At 45.6% G+C, this 18498-nt stretch overlaps 1 protein-coding gene and 1 long non-coding RNA gene across 3 annotated transcripts in view; one reads left to right on the top strand and one right to left on the bottom strand.

The window, feature by feature from the left end:
- Positions 1-736: 736 nt before the first annotated feature.
- Positions 737-18498, top strand: part of NLRX1 (NLR family member X1) — a 24658-nt gene continuing 6896 nt past the window's right edge. The window contains exons 1-4 of one of the 2 annotated variants that reach the window (XM_020792886.3): positions 737-1057; positions 4803-4946; positions 5811-5880; positions 11943-12040. In XM_020792886.3, the coding sequence (XP_020648545.3) occupies positions 4826-4946; positions 5811-5880; positions 11943-12040 (289 nt within the window). In that variant the 5' untranslated portion in view covers positions 737-1057; positions 4803-4825. Of the gene's footprint in view, positions 1058-4802; positions 4947-5804; positions 5881-11942; positions 12041-18498 lie in introns of both variants that reach the window. The other variant, XM_020792877.3, reaches the window with a different exon arrangement.
- On the bottom strand, positions 6620-11680 carry LOC144584174 (uncharacterized). Its single transcript, XR_013538267.1, has 2 exons — positions 8408-11680; positions 6620-6911 (listed from the first exon to the last, which is right to left on the bottom strand). It is a non-coding gene; the product is annotated as an uncharacterized LOC144584174 (long non-coding RNA).

The raw sequence follows: 18498 nt of genomic DNA, 5'->3' as shown, positions 1-18498 counted from the left end.
TGATGATGGTGATGATGATCTGACTGCAGCCCATGTTTCACATCTCATAAAGTAAGCCTTCAGTCTTTCCAGAGAGGAGAGGAGCTTATGTGGATTCCTTTAAAAGGAGGTCTTGTATTTCAAATGGCATCTCCTTTCTCTCTCTCTCTCTCTCTCTCTCTCTCTCTCTCCATAACTTTCCTGTCCTTTTAACAGCTGCACAGCAGATATTCTGGGAACAGACTGTGCCAAGGACTAAGCCGAGCGGCACTGGCCTGATCCGGCCACTGGGAGCCCTGAGTCAGAGTGAGACATAAATCCAATCCGCCAGAATCTTTCTACAGAAAAGATCTGTAGTCACGATCCGGCTGCAACCTGGCAGGGCAAAATCAGCAGACGATCTGGTGGTACTTTTAAAGACGGCCGGGTGTTTGAGGACATCTGTAAAAGGGGGGAGGAAGGGGCTTCCATGGCGTCATACCCAAGCAACCTTGTTGTGCAAAGTGACAACGCACTCTTGTGGCTTTTGCTGAACCGTAGCCTGTTCTTCCTGCCACCACGCAGCCCGGGTTGCAGCCTTTCCTGGCCAGTTGTTTAAAATAAAAGCAAAGAAGCCCCAGCTGGAAAAGGCCTCTGAGGACTCCACGTTGACAGTTCTGTGTGTGTGGCAACCGATCTCTTCTAAGCCTCTCTTCCTTTTTATAAGTCTACTCCCTGCTTGAAGCTTTTTTCTTTCTTTTGGAAGCATTCCCAGCTGTGCGTCTATCTGTGTGCCAGGCAGCCAGAAGCGGTTGTGAAACCGAAGTGGGAAGGGCCATGACTCCTTCTCTCAGGAAGTCCGGGTTGCAAAAGAGCTGTCAAGACGGTTTTTTTTGCAGAGAGAGAGAAAGAAAACCAGAGGAGACAGGGAGGGAGGGAGAAAAGCTTGTTGCAGATGTCACACAGGCCCAAGAGAGGCTGGAGGAAAGCAGGAGGAAAAATATCCACAGTGACACTCTGTAGACATGCGCGCTCTCCCAGGGGAGGAGAGGAGGACCCCGGGACTCCGGATGTCAACCAGCCCAAAGCTTCACTGGAGGTAAACCCCTCGGGGTCTAAAGGGGCAATGATGCTAGAGGGCTGAGTCTCCTGGTGATGGCAGTGGGCGGGCACTTCATTGGCTCTTTGGGGATTCCTCTGGCTCGGTGGTTTGGAGCAAGAGGAAGGACGCCCAAGTTGCAAACCTGAATGGAGACATTGTTTCATGGAGACTTCCTCCAGACGGGTGGCCACCGATGGGTGTGATGCAAAGGAGAGCGCAAGTCTTAAAGTTGTGTTGGCTGTCACAGAGGTTTTGACCTTTGCCGAGCCCTAGGGCATAGGGGTCGCCCACGGGTGGAGCCAAAGAGAGAAACAGAACTGGCCGAACGCCTGCGGTCACCTTGAAGATCCTATAAAACCCTGGCTATGCGACTGTATTTCTCTGCCGAGGTTTATCGTTGTGCAACGATGTTGGGGTGGAAAACGGCCTCGGCATTTGTCTGAAATGCTACGGGATCCTCTTTAGGGTGGGGACCCAGCTTTGGACGGAGCTGATTCGTTCCTAAAACAGGGTGATCTCAGGTTATGCCAGGCTGCGGCCCTTTTTCTGAATCATTCGTACAGATTGTACAAACCGACTCGGGGTTTTACAAGGAGAGGAGAACAGAAATAGTTCTTCCTCTCAAAATTTCGAGGAGAGCAAAACGTAGATGTGAGGTAGCACATCTTTCTTTTCTGGATGATTCAAGTGCATTTCACATCCACATGTGTGGGTTTGTTTTTTGTCCCTCTCTCGGTTGGCTTTGAGGGTTTTTTTCAGTTGGTTGTGGGAGAAACCATCCCGGCCCGAATTCGAGAGAACAGGCAGGCAGCCCTTGGCGCAGCAATATACTGTTTGTGCTAATGTTCAGTACTTGAAATTGTGAGAGAAATTAAAACGGGCCATGCACAGAGTTCATTTTGTATACCATGGATCCAAATCTAAATCCATCTGCAATTTAGCCTCCGGAGTTTTGAAATTTCAATATTTTTTTTAAAAAAAATTCTCTTACACGTTATCTGGAAATGGAGAAATCTGTCCCTTTGAATTTTGTAATTCAGAGCAAATTTTTGGTTTGGATTATAACCCCCAGAATTCCCCATGCAGGGTAGTTGCCCCCGGGGATTATGGGAGATGTAGTCCAAAAGCAGAAACCAGCCCACCTCCATTGGGCATGACGAATGATCTTTTTTCTTATAATGCTTTCCCTCACTTTCCAAAAACAGGGCGGAAATTCAGCGTGGGCAATTATTCCCTCAAGGTTTCTTCCTTGCCCAGACCCAAGGCAGATCCAGCGATGCAGTAATTATCTTCTTTGTATATCTGCAACAGATGAGGCAAGAAAAACTCTGGTGTTGGGAAACCCTGATTGATCAGGCCCTGTGCTGATAATAGCAGACTCTCCCCGGCTTCCTCCTCCCATGCATTGCTCGCCTGCTCGCTTTGCATCGCGTTTCAAAGGGTGCCATGAAGCAGGATTTGGGCCGGATGCGGGGGGGGGGGAGGAGAGAAATCCAGAGTCCCGCTCAGTAGAACGAGCAGGATGGTGCCCTAAAAGCGAACGATTAGGAGGCCACGTTTTGAAGTAAGTGAAGTAACAGGTGTCACCAGGTAAAGAGGACAATCAGAACGATTAAATCTGTGAGTGACAAAAAATGGTCCTTTAAAGATGGTCGTGAGGTTCTGAGATGATTAGTGGATTGCTTAAGTGCACCACTGTGATTTAAAAATCTCTCTCACACACAGACATCCTGGTCTCTAGAGAAAGCCGATAAAAACAACAGCGCCAGCTGCAATTCTTTCCAGACAAGCCTGAAATTGCAGTTCCTGTGAGGTGTGAGCTGACACACCTCAAGCTCCAAGATGCTCTGAACTTAACTCTCTGCTCTCTGCTCTCCAAGCAGCGTTTTCCTGTCTCAGTCATAACAACCATTGCAAACTCAGTACTTTGCCTTGGATCGACTTGGGAGTAAACGCTCTAGGCTCGGCATGACACACCTGCTTTATTTACATTTATTCCTTAGTTCCATTTACCCCTCGCTGGTCCTCCAATTCGTTCAAGGCAAACATAGGCGATGTCTCGTCTCCCAGCGGGCTCCTCAAAGCAGCCCTTGGAGTTAGACCAGGCGGTAAGAAGGGTGGACTGTCCAAGGGGTCCCAAAGTAAAGCCTGCTGAGATCCATGGGGCTTACTCTCCCGTAAGTGCACCTATGGCTGTTGGGTTTCTTGTGTAACACTTCAAACTAGTACAGGGAAGGGAGGTGAGGAACTAAGTCAGTGGCTGTAGATATTTGTGAGTTACTTACAACCCTTGACGCTTCGTGCTAGGGCTTCCGGGAAATGTAGTCCAAGATCGCTTCCCCCCCCCGCCTCTTGGGAACCAGAGGTCAGGGGGTTTGGGACTACAGCTCCCATGATTGCGTATCGTCCGTGGTGGGGCAGTCGTTCGGTCAAAACATCCAAAAGGCCGAAAGTTGCCCACCCCAGGCTTACAAAGTACAGAGAAGGCAGAAGGGAATAGGGTGATGATAAACCCCAAAACGTTGGGTTTAAAATATAAGGTTATAGCCGCATCTCGTTCACAAGCATTCAAGTCAATTTTCGGGATCTTGACTTCAGAACAAAAAAGCCTGCAAAAAGATTTCACATGTTTACAGAATGCAAAGCAATATATATATATATACATATATTCACACATATACAATTCCAAAAACTGGACACGCTTTGCACCATTGATTCGGACAGTATTGTTTAATTTGCTTTGGTGTGGAATGTATTGTTGTTTTCCTTAATCAGTATAAGGTGTGATTGGGCCTCAGAGTCAGGAGGTGCTCAACGCCACCCACTCGCTTTGCTTAGCTTGGCACGCCACCCTTTTGCCACAGGAAGCCGAGGTCCTAAAGGTTGTTCCTGGCGGTTGCTTCCCCTCGGTCGGTTGGTGCCTTTATGGGGAGGAGAGAGTCCAGAATGACTTTTTGGCTTGCTGTGACTTCTGGAGGGGGGGGACAGAAGGGAGCAAGGCGGGTTGAGCACCTGGAGGGGTGGGGGGCAGACAGGTGGGCACAGCTGGAGCGTGTGGGCCTCCGAGGAGGAAGAGAAGGCTAACACAGCTGTCATTGGGGGGGGGAAGGTGGAGGGAAGCCCCTGGTTCTGCAAAACCCAAGCTTGCGACTTATGTCAAAGGGATGAAAAACCTCCTCCAGACAAATCGGAGGCAAGAGGTAACAGTTTTGGTTGTGCCCGTTTTGCAAAAAAATAAATAAATGCATGACGTTCTCCGCTTCCTTTTTCAGCTCCTCTGCCTCCCCTCTTTTCCTCTTTCTTTCTCCTTCCCTCCATCTTTCCTCTGCCTCGGTCTTGTCCTCCCAACTTGCTTTGCACACCGTGCTATACAATGGCCACGTTTCATACAAAACAGCAGCTACACAACTTTTAGTGCCTTTGGTCCGTGTCGCTGGACGGGCAGAGCAGAACCAGAAGGTCCTGTGAAGCAAGCCTGCGGGCCAAGGACCCTCTGCCCAGCTCCAAATGGAAATGAAGGCACATCAGGGTTTGGGGTTCCCCCCCAACCCCGTTTGTTTCCCCTGTCTTTTTAAACCTCATTTAAGTCCATGGAGAAAACACAACATCACAAAATGCCTGAGGCAGTTGGGTTTTTTTTTAAAATAGACTTGGATGGGGACAGGTTTGAGGAAGAGGTGATTTCTACCAGGAGGAAGGAGAAGGGAGCTCTGTTTCCTGACCCTGATGTGGTCTATTTCAGGTAAAGGTCAGGATCCTGCCGCCATGCCGTTCAGGAGATGCCTCCCTCACGGGAGAAGCCGCTGGAGCCGCCTGAAGCCCCTGGAGTCCGGGCGCCAGGGCAGGGGCCTCCTCACGTCCTCTGTGCCCATAGGCTTGGTGTTAGGTAAGGAGGATTTTGGAAACCCTGTTGTGTGGTGCAGTGGGCAGAGGGTGGCAGGAGGCCTGGGTTCAAATCCCCACTCAGCCATGGGAACTCACCGGAGGGCAGAATGGCTAAAACCTCTCTCTTGCCTTGAAAACCCTATTAAGGTTGCTATATGTCCATTCCAACTCAATGGCTCAGGTTCTGGGACCTGTTTTTTGTGAGAGGGGCTTGGAAGTGTTTAAAGGAATAAGAGTATCTCTGAGCATGTCACTTCTTCTCTCTCTCTCTCTCTTTTTAATGCAATGTGTGCTGTCTAGAACATTCAGTCCATCAACCCCTTGTCCTCCATCTTTTCCTTCATGATCTTCCTCAAAAGTCACCTCCTCCATAAAGCCATGGGTCTGTGCCCATTGTCTTCCACCTGACAGCGTGCTCCTTTTTTTTACGCTCATGTGGACTAGAAGCTTGTTTTTTTTTTAAAAAAAAAAATCATTGATTCATTTGTCTGTTTGTTTCCACAGGTATGTCTTTCCACTTGTGCATTCAAAGCAGTTTACTTTTTCAAATATTTAAAATATACAATTTCATTCTAGATCTAGGTTATCCTACATTATTTTCCATTGAACATAATCAGATATCTTGGTAGCACTATGTATAAACGGTTGTTGTTGTTGTTGTTGTTATAGTATATATGTCATCAGAAGTTGGGAGTTTGATTCCCCCATGGAGCCTCCTTGATAGCCATTCTAAGATGAGTCGTATGTAGTTGTAGTAACAGCAGTAATTGCAGTAATTTGTAGTATGTAAATTAGTAAGTAAATCCTGGAGCAAGATCAACAGAAGGTATTAATGTCCTGCTGGGATTCCTTCTCTGAGATCCAGGGAGCAGACTTGACCTGAAGCGCTTCTTGCACGTGGGCTGGATTCTGCGCTCCTTAAGGCCCCCTCTCAGGTAAGGAATGGCACCCTGCTTGGACCCTCTTGAGGCGCCAGAGCGGTTTTAAAATGTGTCTGCACGAAAGACATCTCGCAGCTGGAGACTTTGTCCTGTGCACACACACCCTGCCCTCCCCCCCCCGGGTTTGTCGCTGATGGAGGCCGTGAGTCTTTGGGGATGTAATCCAGGGAAGGGCAGGAAAGTTCTCCAGCTGGGAAGTCTAGGTGCCTCATCACAAATCGGAAGATTCCCGACCCCCCAACCTTTAAAGTGGTATCCAGCTCAGTAGTTTGGAGGCCTTGGTAGAGAACGGAAGAGAAAGACTTGCCAACCTGCAAGGCCAGTAGTGGTGGGTGGACGGTCACTCCATCTTGTTCTTTCTGTCTAGTATTCAGAGTTTTGTGGGCCTCTGTGTCCTCATGGTGGCAAAGTACTGTATGTGCATAACTCCGTGCTTTGAACACATGTCCTGTCTGCAGAAGTTCTAGGCTCAATCCCCACCAGCTCCACTTAGAAGAACCAGGTAGCAGAGGATGGCACGGGGGGTGGGGGAGAGATGTCTCACTAAGGACCACTGAAAGCCATTCAACATCTCTGGGTGGGATTTCAGTTTATAGGCCAAGAAACAAGGGTGTGACATTCACACACCATCGGCACTAGACGCTGTAAGCGGGAACGTGTGTGGTTCGGGTGCGTCTTTATCTCTTCTTTGCAGAGTACAGCAGAGTACGGCGCAGATAAACGACCACAATGCTGCTTTTTCTCGGTGGTGTATTTACAAATAATTTACAGTATTTACAGGACATACATACAGCTTTGTATCATCAACAGCATCAGCATACAGTGTTCAAACCGACAGAGTGACACGCAGAAATTGAGTAATAGAGGAGAGAGCGAACAGTGTTCTCTGACTACTTTTATACATAAGTCCAGCCTAGTCTGTCCAATCATAAAGTGGTGATCTCATCTACTCAGGTGTGTTCATCAAGTATTGCAGTGCAGTTGCATCAGCCAGGTCTAGAGGAAGTGATGTCATCTGTCTTGTTCTGTGCACACACACACACACATATATCAATTTTCAGGCAATGAAAAATATACCTTAACACTCCCCCTATTTTGAATTGCATGAATCCGTTACTTATTAAACATTACACATTCCCATTGCATCTATGCACATTTCATGTTTCTGAGCACATAATGGTTTTGTTAAAATGTCTGCCACATTCTCTTCAGTGCTACAATACTGTAACTCAATTAACTTTTCTCTAATAGCTTCCCTCACATTATGATATTTTATATCAACATGCTTACTTCTGCTCTTTATTCTATCAGAATTAGCCATGTGTATGCATGTTGTATTATCCTCCATTACCTTTATCGTGTCATCAGTTTTGCATTGCAGATCTTTTATTAACTGTTTGTACCACATCAATTCTGAACATAATTCAGACAAAGCTGCAAATTCTGCCTCTGAAGTTGAGGTAGCCACGGACCCTTGTTTCCTTGACTTCCAACCAATTATGCTGTTTCCAAGTCTGACGACAAACCCAGTCATTGATTTCCTGTCAGTTTCATCGTTGGCCCAATCGCTATCTACATAGGCTGACAACTTTAAACTCTTTGATGCCTTCAATATTAAGTGGTAATTACACGTTCCCTTTAAATATCTAAATATTCTTTTCACACCTTGCCAGTGTTTTTCTTTTGGATTTGCCACATATCTACTAAGGATGTTTACTGACGCTGCAATGTCAGGACGCGTCCAATTGGCCAAGTACATTAAACTGCCAATTGCAGAGTGGTATAACTCTTGGTCCTCAAATTCTTTGCTTATTTCATCTTCTTTCTGAAAATCTACTACCATAGGTGTACTTACACATTTGCACTCTTCCATGTTATACTTTTCTAGCATTTGTTTTATTTTTAGTTCTTGGCTTAACTCAAACCCCTTTTCTGTTTTCTTTATTTGTACGCCTAGGTAATTTTGTATGGGGCCCAGACTTTTAAATTCAAATTTCTTTTTTAATTGTCTTTCAAATAGCTCTACTTGACTGTGGTCTTTGGTTATGAAACATAGGTCATCTACATAAGCAAGCAGTACATTCAACTCATTACCTACTTTCTTGGTGTACATGCAAGGATCCGCCAGACTGTTTTTGTAACCTAAATTTACCAATACATGATGTAAACAGTCATTCCAGTTTCTGGCGGATTGTTTGAGGCCATAAATGGATTTATTTAATCTGTATACTAATTCTGGTTTGTCACCTTGGAAACCTGGTGCTTTCGCCATGTACAATTCTTCTTTTAAATCTGCATTCAAGTAAGCAGTAGTAATATCGTAATGGTGAATCACATAATTTTTGGCGGCAGCAAATGTGAGTGCAGCTCTTAGTGTTTCAGACCTAACTGCTGGCGAAAATACCTGGTCATAATGTTCAAATCTTTTCTGTGTGAAACCTTGTGCCACTAACCTTGCTTTATATCTGTAATTTCCATCATTTTGTAACTTCCTTTTAAACACCCACTTACATCCTATTACCTTGTTTTTTGCTGGCAGTTTGGTCTCAGAGAATACATTGTGTTTCTTCATGGACTTCATTTCTTCATCCATGGCCTCCATCCATTTCTTCTTTTCTAAATCAGGTAGCTTTAAGACATCTTTATAATTTTTAGGCTCAACATACACATTACATACTGTAACACCACCCAAACCATATCTTTGTGGTGGAACCCCTTTGTTAGCCCTCTGAGACCTTCTGGGACTATGTGTCTGATTCTCTGACTGCCTACTTGTGTGAGCTTCATGTTCTTCATCTTCTTTTCCTTCATCATCTGTAGCAGGCCCTTCTTCTTCTGCAGTAGCTTCTTCTTCTTCATCGACATCTGCCTCGTTATCTGTGGCATCTTCATCATAGGGTTCCTCATCTCGCATCTGTGTTCCTGCCTTTCTAATTTGGTTTCTTCTTGAGTGCAGAGGAATGTATAATTGTGAATTGGCATGTACTTGGTCCCAGTTCTCACCCTCATTGAAACTAGCAGACCTTGATATGATCACGCCCCTGTTGCCATCAAAAAACCTGTAAGCTTTGCTGTTTGGTTCATAACCCACAAAAATTAATTTTCTCGTTTTACTTTTACCTTTTCTTCGTAGCTGTCTTGGTATGTGCACAAAAGCCGTGCACCCAAACACGCGTAAGTACTTCATACATGGCTTCTTACCGTATAATAGAAAGTATGGCGTTTCATCTATGGCAGAAGAATAGATTCTGTTAACAATAAAATTACTTGTGAGTATTGCTTCACTCCAAAGCCCATGTGGCAGTTTAGCATCTGCAAGCATTGAGTCTTTCATCTCCTGCAATACTCTGTTCCTTCTTTCTGCAACACCATTTTGAAAGGGACTATAAGGGCTTGTCAATCTGTGTCTAATGCCTAGACTCTCCAACCACCTCTGAAACCTGTGGTTTGTAAACTCTGTGCCCCTGTCTGTTTGTAGCTGAGCTACCTTGAGGCCAAATTTTCTCTCTGTTGCAACCAACCATTTTCTGAATGTGTCAAAAACCTCTGTCTTAGACTTTAACGTATAACAAAAAGAAAATCTCGAAAAATCATCAGTAATTACCATACAAAATCTCGCTCCCCCTAGCGATGGTGGGAATGGTCCCATTAAATCAGTATGCACTAATTCAAAAGGTCTAGTAGTAATTCTTTCAGTTTTCTTTCCTTTTGGAGCTATACATGTTTTACTTGCTTTGCAAACTGCACAGTCCAGGTAATTATGACATTTCTTCAAACTTACATCCCTGGCTAAGTGCTCCATCTTTTGTATTGTTCTAAAATTTGCATGACCCAACCTCCTATGCAACAAGTGTATGCAATTATCATGTTGTGGTCTGTTCACTTGCAATGTGTTTGCACCTTCATGTGCCTGGCTCTGTAAGAAATACAATTTATTTTCTTGCCTCACTTTTGCAATTAAAGTGCCCTCTTTCTTTATCACACACTCCTGTTTTTCAAAACTTACAGCAAACTTCTGATCTACCAAAGACGCAATAGAAATAATGTTAAATTCTAAACCTGGAGTGTAATAGACTTCCCTTATCTCAGTTTTCAATGCAGAGACGTACACAGTTCCTTTGCCTTTGACCGCCACCTGCTGGCCGTTCGCCATCGTCACATGCCGTAGATCAGATTTACCTATAAAAGAAAACATTTCTAAAGAATTAGACAAATTTTCTGCAGCTCCAGAATCTAACAGCCATCTAATCATTTCTGTTTTGTTGCTGCTTCTTGTGTCATTCGTTACTGAAGAGATTTGTCCCACGTTGTCTCTTCTTTGAAATCTCCTGGAGCCCTTTTTTCTGTAGACTCTATGGTCCGGAGGACTTCCGGTCACATCTCTATGATTTGGAGGACTTCCTGTTGTACCTCTATGGTTTGGAGGACTTCTTGTTGCATCACAGTCTTTCCGGAGATGATTGGTGGAACCGCACAAGAAGCAAGCTTTTGTCATCAGGACTCGCCCCCTTTGTTCTTCCGCGGCACGTCTGCTGGCTTCCGGATATCCATCCCGTCCAGCCTCCACGTGGCTTTGGCGTTTATTCATTTTTCTTTCCTGTAAATGCTGTTCCTCCTGCAAAATTCTACTCGAAACATATTCCAAAGTTAGCTGAGCATCTGTTAACGATTCCAAGCTTGTTATCAGCATAGAATAAGAGTCATTTAACGAGCTAAGAAGTATATAAACCTGCTGCTCTTGGGGAAATACAACGTTCATGAGTTGAAGCTGATTGAACATGTCTTTCATATTTTTTAAGTGCTCCGATGCACTCTGCCCCGGCTGCATTCTGCACTGGAACAATTTTCTGGTAAGTGCTATTTTTGTTCCAGTTGTTTCTCGCTGATAAATCCCTTTTAGTCTATTCCAGACTTCCCGGGCTGTTGTTAGTCCCTGTATATGAACTAAAATGGTATCTTCAAGGGACAACACTAAAGTTGCTAGAGCTTTCTCACTCTGCTCCAATTCCTCATCATCGGGCTGCGCTGGGGGGTTAATAATGTAGCGCCACAATGACTCTTTCCTTAGCAGCATCTCGGCTTTTACTGCCCACGTTTTATAGTTCTGCTCATTTAGCCTGTTTATAGCCAGAGCACCAACTCCTGAGCTGTATGTTGCCATTGTCCTTTCTCTCTGAAGCCTTTTTGTTCTCTGTACCTTCCCCACAGACGAACTAGCTTCTGTCTCGCTGTCACTGCTCTCCTCCTCTTTTTTCATTTATTCATTTATTTCATTTATTTATTCTTCCCACGTTGCACAACGTTTACTCACCACCTTTTATCTTGCGCAGCGGGAGCGTGCTGGGCCCATAACCTCTGTAAGCGGGAACGTGTGTGGTTCGGGTGCGTCTTTATCTCTTCTTTGCAGAGTACAGCAGAGTACGGCGCAGATAAACGACCACAATGCTGCTTTTTCTCGGTGGTGTATTTACAAATAATTTACAGTATTTACAGGACATACATACAGCTTTGTATCATCAACAGCATCAGCATACAGTGTTCAAACCGACAGAGTGACACGCAGAAATTGAGTAATAGAGGAGAGAGCGAACAGTGTTCTCTGACTACTTTTATACATAAGTCCAGCCTAGTCTGTCCAATCATAAAGTGGTGATCTCATCTACTCAGGTGTGTTCATCAAGTATTGCAGTGCAGTTGCATCAGCCAGGTCTAGAGGAAGTGATGTCATCTGTCTTGTTCTGTGCACACACACACACACATATATCAATTTTCAGGCAATGAAAAATATACCTTAACAGACGCAAAATTCCTCAAGTGCTGAAGGTGTGTGATGGTAGCCTCGGGAGCTTTCCTCGCCTCCTGTATCTTGCGCACCAGCTGGCTTGGTTTTGTACTTGGCCTTCAGAAGGTAAACGCTGGCTTGCTCTGCAAATCTGGACAAAAATCGGACGGAATTGTGTCTCTAGAGTGATTATCTGTAACATGTATTTTGGCCTCGGGGTCCTAGCAGGCGGAAAGCTAATTTTCTCAACCCTGTGTCCCTTCCTCCCCTGCAGGTCCTCTGCCTGCCATGTTGCGGGGCATCAACAGGCACCAGCTCAGCCTGCTTCCCCCAAGCTCAGCCAGATGGCACTGAAGAATGTGGGCACTCCCGGTAAAAAATATATTTTTTAAAAAAATCAGCCTAATACATGTTTAGGGAGTTTGGTCATATTCAAGACTATGGCTGGGACTTGGGTGTCTTGCACGTCACAAAGGTGGAGTGTAAATAAAATCAATAAAATTGAACTGCCTGTCTTAGAGTGTTGTAATTCCCTTCCTCTAGGGCAGTGGTGTCGAACTGTGGCCCTCCAGATGTTCTTGGACTTCAACTCCCAGAAGCCTTCACCACCACCTCTGCTGGCCAGGATTTCTGGGAGTTGAAGGCCAAGAACATCTGGAGGGCCACAGTTCGACACCACTGCTCTAGGGGATCTTTTACTCTTCTGTGCTTTCAAAAAAAAAAAAAAAAAGGAGAATATTAGGTAGGTTATTAGAAGATTTTGAGAACATTGTATACTATGAGAACACTATTATGATGCTAGCCAATATTGTACACTCAAATACACACATGAATGGTTTAAATGTTTAAAAAAATGTATAGGTTTCAGAGGGACAACTAAGAAGACACCAAGATGCAAAAAAACAAATAATTATAAGCAACCCATGTAACATGATGTTTAACAAGCACGAACTGAATATAGATATATTGAAAAAAATTAATAAAATGTTTTTTTAAAAAATAATAATAGGAGAATGCTTCTTGATGATGTGGGAATGCATCTTCCTCTCCTGTTTCTTTTTGGACTGGGAGAGCGGGTGGGTCCCGGATGTTACATAACAGCACTGATGTTACCTGTCTGTCATGGGTTTGGAGGGAAAGTTCCATCCTATGGGGAGTGGAAGGCGGGACATCAGGAGGAGGGGCTGTACTGTATAAATATGTGATGCCTGTGTGGTGAGAAAGAAGATGCTGAGAGACACTGTGAGACACTGGGTTGTGACGAAGCAGCAGCTGGGAAGAAGAAGCTGTTGTGGGAGTCTGTGTGTCAGACAGGGTACTACTGTGTGTCAGAGTACCAACCTGATAGGTTCAGGTGTCTGTTGGTTAGCCAGAACTGATAGGTTCAGGGTCTGTGCTTCAAGTTAAGGGTTCTGGGTGAACCAAACTGTATGCTTGTATGAGTGAGAATAAGCCACGTTACTTTACCTATTCACCTGATTGTTTATTTTTCCCTGTGTGTATTTAAAATAAACCTTATTCTTCTTATTGTTTGAAAATCCATCCCGGGTCTGTGTGACTTCTTATAGGGAATGGTTGGTGGCAGCTTAGTGTAAATGTGTGGCAGATCCCAGTAGGTCTGGGTTTGTCACATTGATTGGTGTCCAGCGTGTGGGATACGACTGGTCCAGTTGTCCAGTGGTCCAGCAAAGCCTTGGCAGGTGTGCCCAGAGCAAGGGGGGTCTAGTCAGGGACAGTCTGAGGCGCGTAGGTAATCTTCTAGGTGTACCTCACGGGGAGGTGCACTAGTGGAAGAACGTGCCAACTGGGGAGACTTAGATTAAGGTGCTCTGAGGCAGCCTAGTTTTGGCGGGAAAAAGCTGAGGCAAAACTGCGTAGTAACAGTGAGCTAGCTTGCCAGCTGAGAGGCCCAGCAGAGGGGGGTAGGCTCTGACTCGATACTGTTGCAAGTTAGTGCTGAAGAACAGCAGCAATCTCTAGGGAGAGCTGGTTCTGAGGCAAGAAGGAAAAAAGTGGTCGTTTTATTTTGAGGCTTGACTTTTTAAAGCAGCCTGTTCTGAGGGGGGATTATGCCCTTGACTCGAAGCCAGATAGCAGACATGAGTGAAGTGAAAGACCCCCAGATTGACCAAGGTTCTGAGGATGAATTTGGCTCAGTGCAAGGTGACAGCACAGGAGAGCAGAACCCAGAACTTAGAAAATTGCTCATAGCCCAACAGCATGAACTGAGGATGAGGCAATTTGAAGTGGAGGAAAGGGAAAGGGAAAGGCAATTTGAAATGGAGCAAAGGGAAAGGGAGAAACAAAGGCAATTTGAGATAGAGAGATTGGAAAGAGAAGAAAGATTGGAGAGAGAGAAAATGGCGTTTGAATTAAGAAAACTGGAACTGATGAACCAGAACAATAATAACAATAGGGATTCTGAGGGAGGCCAACTGTCTAAAGCTGACCTGAAGAAATTCCCTGTGTACCACAAGGGAGATTGTCCTGAGGTGTTCTTTTCCCTAGTGGAAAGAGCGTTTGTGGACTTCTCAGTGAGGGAAACTGAGAAGATGACCATCATGCGGTCTTTAATCAGTGGTAGCCTGGCTGAGGTTTATGCCGAGATGCCTGAGGAACTGATGAAAGATTTTGCAGAGTTTAAAAAACTGGTCTTTGCCAGACATGGGATAAATGCAGAGCAGCTGAGACAAAGATTCAGGTCCCTCACAAAAAAACCAGAACAGACTTTTACCCAAGTGGGGGCCCAATTGGTAAGGCTGCTTGAGAAATGGCTATCACAGGAAGGGACAGAGACCTATGAGCAGCTTAAAGATTTGATAGCGCTGGAACAGTTCTATTCAGTCCTGCATGGGGAACTGAAATTCCAGGTGAGGGAAAGGAAACCGAAATCTGTGGGCGAAGCTGCCGAGATCGCGGATTTTATTTCCCAAATAAGAAAGCCCTTGGGTGAGGGGAAATCTGTAGGTAAACCCAAAGAAACCTACAGCAAGTACTCTCAGGGACCAGGGAAAAGCCAGCAAGGGGGAGGGGCCCATGGTGAAGGGAAGCCCTCAGACATGAAACAAAGACCTCAGATTTTGGAGGGAAAACCAAAACAAGATGAGAGAGAATCAAAATACACCAGAAAATGTTATTTCTGTCAGGGAAAGGGTCATCTAATCTCAGAGTGTCAGAAATTAAAGCAGCTAAAAGGAATGGTGCCTCAGGAGTCTAGTGGAACCAAGCCAAAAGCTGTGTTCTGTGTCCAGAAAGAGCAACGCTCAGTCTCACTGAGGGAGCCTGTTGCCATGGCTACTCAGTCTGGAACAGCTACCGCTGCTGATCAGGCTGAGGAAAATGGTCCTCTTGTGGAGGTAAAGCGCTGCTTGCTGATAAAAACAGATTCTCAGTTGTTTGAGACAGCAGGGGTGGACGTAGGAATACTTGACCGTCAGTATAGGGGGCTGCGGGACACTTGTTCCCAGGTAACCCTGTGCCATCCAGATATCATCCCTAGGGAGTTTATAATCCCAAATGAGAGCATGAAGGTGGCAGGGATTGAGGGGCAGGTAATCTCTCTGCCAGTAGCAGAGGTACCTGTCAACTTTCAAGGCTGGAGGGGAGTTTGGAGGCTAGCGATTTCATCGACTCTGCCAGCAGCCGTGCTCGTGGGAAATGACCTGGCTGAACATGTGAAACGGGTGCTAGTGATTACACGCTCACAAGCCACCACGGGGACAGTTCAGGGGGGTAATGATGAGCCAGAGACGGAAGCAGAGGGGAGTTCAGAAGCTGTGGTGGAAACCTTAACCACAGACAGCAGATTTGGACAGGAGCAAAAGGCAGACGCCACTCTCCAAAAGTGTTTTGAACAGGTGACTGACGCCCAGCTAACACCTGAAACCCCAGTGAGATTTCTGGAGAAAAAGGGGATTTTATATAGAGAAACCCTGAGGAATATCTCAAAAGGAGGAGATGGGATCAGAAGTCAGCTGGTGGTACCTGAAAAGTATCGCCCCATGATCTTACAAAGGGGTCACTCTGACATGTTTGCTGCACACTTAGGGGTGAAAGGGCCCCTTGATTTGATCAAGCAAGATTGGGAGCAGATCACCCAGGATGACCCACAAGACGTTGTGACATACATAGACACCTTGATGAATGACCTAAGGAGAAATCTAGAGCTGGCAGCAGAAAACCTGCAAGCTCAGAAGGTCAGACAGAAAACATGGTATGACCACAAAGCTAGAGAGAGGCACTTTGACCCAGGGGAGGAAGTGCTTTGGCTTAGGCCCTGCAGAGAGAACAAACTGCAGCTCAAATGGGCAGGACCATATAGGGTCATTTCCAAGATGTCAGACCTGAACTACCTAATAGAGCAGGAGGAGAACCAAGCAAGGAGGGTGGTTCATGTGAATGCCCTAAAACCCTACTACAGAGGGGAACAGAGGGTTTTATTCGCGATAAAAGCAGCTGAGAGTGAGGAAGCTGAATTACCCTTCTGGGAGGGTAGAGGGGAAGTAAAATACGACCCAGAGGAGGTAAAGATCAGTCCTGCACTCACCCAAGACCAGCAGCAAGAACTAAAAATGCTGCTTAGTAAATATCAACAGGTGTTTTCCAACAAGCCGGGGATAGTGAAGGGAGTGATGCATCGGATCCACACAGGGGATGCACCCCCGCAGGCAGTATCCCCATACCGAGTAACGGGACCCTATAGGGACAAGGTGCGGAAGGAGCTGGACGAAATGCTGAGGGAGAACATAATCGTCCCCTCTTCTAGTCCTTGGTCCTCTCCGATAGTCCTTGTGGACAAGCCTGATGGGAGCATTAGGTTTTGTGTTGATTACAGGAAATTAAACCGTGTAACCACTCCTGATGCCTACCCAATGCCCAGGCTAGACAACCTGATTGAAACCATAGGGGGTTGTCGGTTCATCTCATCATTGGACCTGGTAAAGGGATATTGGCAATTAAGAATTGATCCCAGGGATCAAGAAAAGACTGCCTTTTGCAGCCCTTTTGGTCTCTATGAGTTTCGAGTCCTGAGCTTTGGTCTCAGAAATGCACCAGCCACATTCCAAAGGCTGATGGACCAGACCTTGGCAGGGCTCAGTGACTTTACAGTGGCCTACATTGACGACATAGGGATCTTCAGTAATACCTGGGAAGATCACCTGATACACCTGGAGTTAGTGCTGCAGAGGTTAAGTGCAGCAGGGCTAACAGTAAAGGCCAGCAAGTGTCAGCTGGGTAGCCCAGAAATAAAATACTTGGGTCACATGGTAGGGGGAGGAATGATAAAACCCCTGGAGGCCAAAATAGAAGCTGTTCGTGATTGGCCTAGACCCAACACCAAGAAGAAGGTCAAATCATTTCTTGGGTTGGTGGGCTACTACAGAAAGTTCATCCCGAGGTTTAGCGAGGTTGCGGCTCCGCTGACCGATCTGACGAGGAAGAAGGCTGATGACCGCATCCCGTGGACCAGCGACTGTGAGGCGGCGTTCCAGAGGTTGAAGGAGGCGCTAATCAACTATCCAGTCCTGCGGGCTCCAGACTTCGACCGGGAGTTCATCATCTACACAGATGCGTCTAACAGCGGGGTAGGAGCAGTTCTGTGCCAGGAGGATGAGAATGGTGACCAGCATCCAGTGTCCTACCTGAGTAGGAAACTTCAAAAAGGTGAGAGACATTTGGCAACCGTGGAGAAGGAGTGTTTGGCCATAGTCTACGCGATCCAGAAGGCCAAGCCTTACATCTGGGGAAGACATTTTGTTCTGTGTACTGACCATTCACCATTGCAATGGTTAAGGACAATGAAAACCCACAATAGCAAACTTATGAGGTGGGCTTTAAACCTACAGGACTATGACTTTGAAGTGAAGGTGGTCAGAGGGTCAGTGAACTGTGTTGCTGACGCCTTATCAAGAAGACCTGAAGATTGAAGACGGCGAAAGAACATGGACTATGTGTATATAATGAGGACAAAAAAGTTAAATGTACCTGTGTTTTTCTGAATTTGGTTTGTATGAATAAAGGTAAATTGATGTAATGTATATGGTAAATGTTTAAAATGCCTAATTGCTATGTTTAACTTAGAATGTAAGTATAAGTAAGTATAATATGGTATGTATAACTGTTGTTGTGTATTTTATTCGGGTTGTTTTTTGGTGAAAAGCACGTTAGCTTTCCCCCTACAAAACAACTTATAAAGAGGGGAGGTGTTACATAACAGCACTGATGTTACCTGTCTGTCATGGGTTTGGAGGGAAAGTTCCATCCTATGGGGAGTGGAAGGCGGGACATCAGGAGGAGGGGCTGTACTGTATAAATATGTGATGCCTGTGTGGTGAGAAAGAAGATGCTGAGAGACACTGTGAGACACTGGGTTGTGACGAAGCAGCAGCTGGGAAGAAGAAGCTGTTGTGGGAGTCTGTGTGTCAGACAGGGTACTACTGTGTGTCAGAGTACCAACCTGATAGGTTCAGGTGTCTGTTGGTTAGCCAGAACTGATAGGTTCAGGGTCTGTGCTTCTAGTTAAGGGTTCTGGGTGAACCAAACTGTATGCTTGTATGAGTGAGAATAAGCCACGTTACTTTACCTATTCACCTGATTGTTTATTTTTCCCTGTGTGTATTTAAAATAAACCTTATTCTTCTTATTGTTTGAAAATCCATCCCGGGTCTGTGTGACTTCTTATAGGGAATGGTTGGTGGCAGCTTAGTGTAACTGTGTGACATATCCCAGTAGGTCTGGGTTTGTCACACCGGACACCTCCTCTTCTTGCTTTCTTTTCCAGTTAGAGAAATGCTGTGAGGATACGTCTCCCTGTTACTTTCTTATCCTTA

The sequence above is a fragment of the Pogona vitticeps genome, chromosome 8 (genome assembly GCF_051106095.1).
Source record: "Pogona vitticeps strain Pit_001003342236 chromosome 8, PviZW2.1, whole genome shotgun sequence".
NCBI classification, from domain to species: Eukaryota; Metazoa; Chordata; class Lepidosauria; order Squamata; family Agamidae; genus Pogona; species Pogona vitticeps.
The sequence above is the reverse complement of the archived record's forward strand: the minus strand, read 5'-3'. Positions and strand labels throughout refer to the sequence as shown.